At 47.0% G+C, this 4,336-nt stretch overlaps 1 protein-coding gene across 1 annotated transcript; it reads right to left on the bottom strand.

Moving 5' to 3' along the window:
- Positions 1 to 1,908: 1,908 nt before the first annotated feature.
- Positions 1,909 to 3,465, bottom strand: LOC144253333 (sperm motility kinase 2B-like). Its single transcript, XM_077795451.1, has one exon. The coding sequence runs from the start codon at positions 3,463 to 3,465 to the stop codon at positions 1,909 to 1,911; it is 1,557 nt and encodes a 518-aa protein (XP_077651577.1).
- Between the last annotated feature and the right edge of the window lie 871 nt (positions 3,466 to 4,336).

Here is a 4,336-nt window from a genome sequence, read left to right as displayed (position 1 = left end):
CTATTCATATTTTAGGAGATGGAGCAAATGTTAGGAAACAAATAAAGACAGAGTACTCCTTGCATAGATAATAATGGATGAAATATAATAAAGGAATAATAAAGGAATTCCAGCACCTACAATTGAACATTAAATGCTACACATTGAATTGTAGGAAAGAAATCAGAATGGAGATAACAAAAATCTATGTGACAGAGTGAAGACAACTTATATAATTTTTTTTAAAAAAAAATATAGAAACCCATTGCTAAAAATTTAAGTTCTCTTCACACTGTCATAGATTTTTGATAACTTATAAAGATTATAATATACCCAAAATACCATAGAGCTAACTAATGTTACACCTCAAGGTCATAGAGAAAAAAAATAATCTAATAATGTTACACATCAAGGTCATAGAGAAGAAAAATAATCCAATAATGTTACACCTCAAGGTCATAGAGGAAAATAAATAATCCAAATATCAGTTGAAGACATGCAGAAATCAATGTAACAAACCACATAATTAGAATTCAGGACAAGAATCACAGGATTACAAGAATCACAGAATTACATTGATAGATGCAGAAGATGAATTTGCCAAAGGCCACTACCCATTCATTTTTATAACAAGAGAAACTAAGGACAGAAGGAACTTCCCTCAACATCTTAAAGCCTATATATGACAAACCAAAGGCCAACATTATTCTGAATGGAGAAAAACTGAAAACATTTCCTCCAAAACCAGGAATAAGGAAAACATGTCCATTCTCCCCTCCCCACTATGATTCAACATAGACCATAACTGTATCCAAAGCAATTAGAGCAATTACCAAAGACATTACCAAAGTAGCTACCAAAGTAGAAAGATAGAAGATCCACACATATAAAACAGTCCATTTTCTTTACTCCAATAATGAATCTGCTGCAAAGGTGTTCCATAACTTCAAAAAAATTTATAAAAATTAGAAATAAATGTAACCAAGGAGGTGACAGACCTCTTGGTTACAGACCTCTACACAAGGATGACAGTTTGACATAGTATACATTTCTGACCACAAAGGGCAAGAGCCGGAAGCTGGTGTCAGTGTAGCTCCTGGTGCCAGACCAGTGGACATGTCAGAGAAACAAGGTGCCCAGGCTGTCACCTTTGACAAGCCTAGTAATCGAATCCAAAGGTAAGAGTAAATCCATGTGGGTGCACCTTGCCTTAATGGATAATTGCATCCATAGAATGAACTGACCCCTCCAGTCCTGAAATCCTGAGTACTCTGTCCCATAGCAACAGTCATGACAATTTTGAGTGAGGCGGCTGCATGGCAGGTGCTGAGGCACCCAGCCACTGCTGTACTGGCCAACTCTTCCTTCCCTACCTTCCCTACTCACAATGTATCATTATTATACCCTGGAACACTGAGGTCTTCCATGCCTTCTTGGAGGTATTCCTCGTGACCATGGTCACCAGCTAAAGGGCATGTCTACAATGGCTCAATGGGAGAGACTCCATGCACACTGGATCAAGAGAAACCAGATTGTACTAGGTGAAAGCAAGTGAATGTTCTACACTGGCTCAACCAAGACAAGTTGAGTCCTCATCTATTCTAAGGGCAAGGGAGTCTACACTGGAGAGGGAGGCACAGTGGTCCAGGCCTGGGAGATGATGGCTGGTGGGACCTGACCCACCCTGAGGACCCTCCTTTCTTTGAATCAGAGCCCACCCTCCTTTGAATCAAGAGCATTTTTTAAAATTTTGCAACAAAAAATTTATTATACAATTTGTCCAAAATCAATGTATCAAGAAACATGTCAGAGGAATGGGAGAAGGGAAAGGGGGCAGGGCAGGGTGAAGTGTCCCAGGCAGAACAGTCTCTGGTGTCTTCGGCAGGTGGGGGCAGAGGAATCCCAGGCTGTCCGCTGGTCCTGTCTGGCTCAGCTCTCCACTTCGACCTCGGAGCCAGAAAAGGTCTCCTGATCCGGCTCTGGCTCACTTTTCCTGCGAACCCTTGGAAACACTCTATTGCGGACACGGACACGTGGCATGCAACAACAACACAGTCTTTGGACACAGTTAGCGATCCTCCTGGTCCAGCTCTTCCTGGGTTCTCGGGGTTGCTCTGGGGATACATCTTGGGCGGAACTGCTGCGGACTGTCTCTACTAACCTGACCAGGCGCTTCCAGCGGCTGGGCAAGTAGGACACTGAGCTGGACTGGGAGGCTTCGTCAGGAGGCGGGGCCTCAGCAGGCTGGAAGTCCCGAGGAAGAGCAGGCAGGCTGGCCCTTCTGATGCCCACCTGCCCTGGCTGTTCGGCTTCCTCAGGCAGCCGGCGCTTATGGGGCAAGGGCAAGGCTCCAAGGGCAGGCTCACTCGTGCTCCTCCTGGGGAGCACAGGGCCCCGGGAAAGGCCCGCAGGACAAGAGGAAAGCCGAACCCTGCGAGGCACAGGCTGCGCTGGGAACATGCACTCTCCCCCCTGGCTCTCCTGGTGCTGCAGAATCAAGTAGTTGGCCATCCCTGCATCAAACTTTCTCTTGGCCAGAGATACCCAGGTTTGGTATGGATCGAGACCATTGTCAACCAGGAGCGCCATTATTTGGGGGTCTGGGTGTTTGGGAAGACCCTCACTACTCTGTTGGGGTACACACTCCCCACCCTGCTTCAGCCATGGGTGCCGAGAGATTTGCTTGACTGTGGGCCGCTTCGGGGGCTTCACAGTCAGTATGCTGTGGATGAGCCTTCGGGCTCCCACAGGCACTGAGTCAGGGACCCGGTACCTGGCGTGAGTGATCCGCTTCAGCAGGTCCTCAGAGGAGGTGGAGTCAAAGGGGAGGCTCCGTGTCAACATAAAATACAAGATGACCCCCAGGCTCCAGACGTCCATCGGGGGTCCCTCATACTCTTGCCGCAAGACACCTTCAGGGGCAAGGTATGGGAGTGTGCCCCAGACCCGCCTCAGCTTCTCCCCAGCGCTGAACCACGTGGCGGCACCAAAGTCGATCAGCTTGACTTGGCCTCTGGTGTCCAGCATGATGTTCTCTGGCTTCAGGTCTCGGTGCACGATGCCCTTGTCATGGAGGTAGCCCACCGCACACAGGATCTGCCTGAAAACCCTCCGGACCTCCTCCACCTGCATGCCACGTGTGATGTGATCAAGCAGTCGTCCCCCACCTACGTGCTCCATCACCATGTAGATGGTGCTCTCGGTGCCAATCACGTGAAACAGCTGGACCACGTTGGGGTGCTCCAGACTCATCATTATCTTGGGTTCGTTGAAGGCCGGAATGTTCTCCACTTCCAGATCCAGGGCTTTCACTGCCACCTGTGCCCCTGAGAGGCGATGGAGGGCTAGGCTCACCTGGCCATACCCACCACGCCCGATGACCTTCAGGAACTCATAGTGCTCCAGGAAGGCTGCCACGCTGCAGGAGCCTGGCACCTGCAGTGCTGCTACTCTACTCTCACTACTCTCACTACTCTGGCTAAACATCCTAAGCAGGAACACCAACTAAGGATGCTAGCTTAAAAAAAAATAACAAGCCAAAACAACAAAGCAAAACCAAAAACCAAAACAAAGCAAAACAACAAACCCAAATCAAAAAACCAAAAGCCAAACACCACAGCACCACCAACCACCAACCACCAACCACCGAATACCAACCACCAACCACCAAACGCACTAACTATCTGGGAGTCCGACAGGTCACCACCAAGAGCTTCCTGTACTTGTGGACAAAAACCCAGCCCTGGCCACTTTCTTATATACCCGCTCTTTGAAGATTCCTCACAATGGCTCCTTGTGAGGTCAGAGCAAGAAAAGGACCAATCATGCCTGGCCTAAACCCTCAGTGGTCATCTCCCTTTGGGGCCTCCAGAATTGTTTCCATGTCACAACAAGAATACAAATGGACTCCAGACATAATTTTTTTTTTTTTTTTTTGCTCCCATTGGTTATGGAGACTGATATTTACTTGTTTGCAAATTAAAAGGACTTGTCTTTTCAGTTCTAAACATTTCTAATAATTCTGGGCTTCTGAAGACCTTATCATATCTACATTCAAGGTATTCAATTTCTTTTTCTTCCAAATCATTGGTGTCAAAATAGAGTAGCACTTGGCTCCCATTGTGATACTGAAACAACATGATCTGTTCCCTAAGCACAGTCTTAACACCTATGGGGCTAAGAGGGAGTAAAGCTTCATCCTAATTGCCCCATACAGTCCTACCAGGGAATTCTCATTGGAAACTCTGGAATTCAAAGAAGAGTGGGTTGATATATTCAAAGTGATATAAAACAAAATGTGGACGCCAAGAATCCTAGCACTGACAAAAGTGTCCTTCCCACAGAGAGAAGAAATGGA

Source organism: Urocitellus parryii, chromosome 2 (genome assembly GCF_045843805.1).
Source record: "Urocitellus parryii isolate mUroPar1 chromosome 2, mUroPar1.hap1, whole genome shotgun sequence".
Lineage (NCBI taxonomy): Eukaryota > Metazoa > Chordata > Mammalia > Rodentia > Sciuridae > Urocitellus > Urocitellus parryii.
The sequence above is the reverse complement of the archived record's forward strand: the minus strand, read 5'-3'. Positions and strand labels throughout refer to the sequence as shown.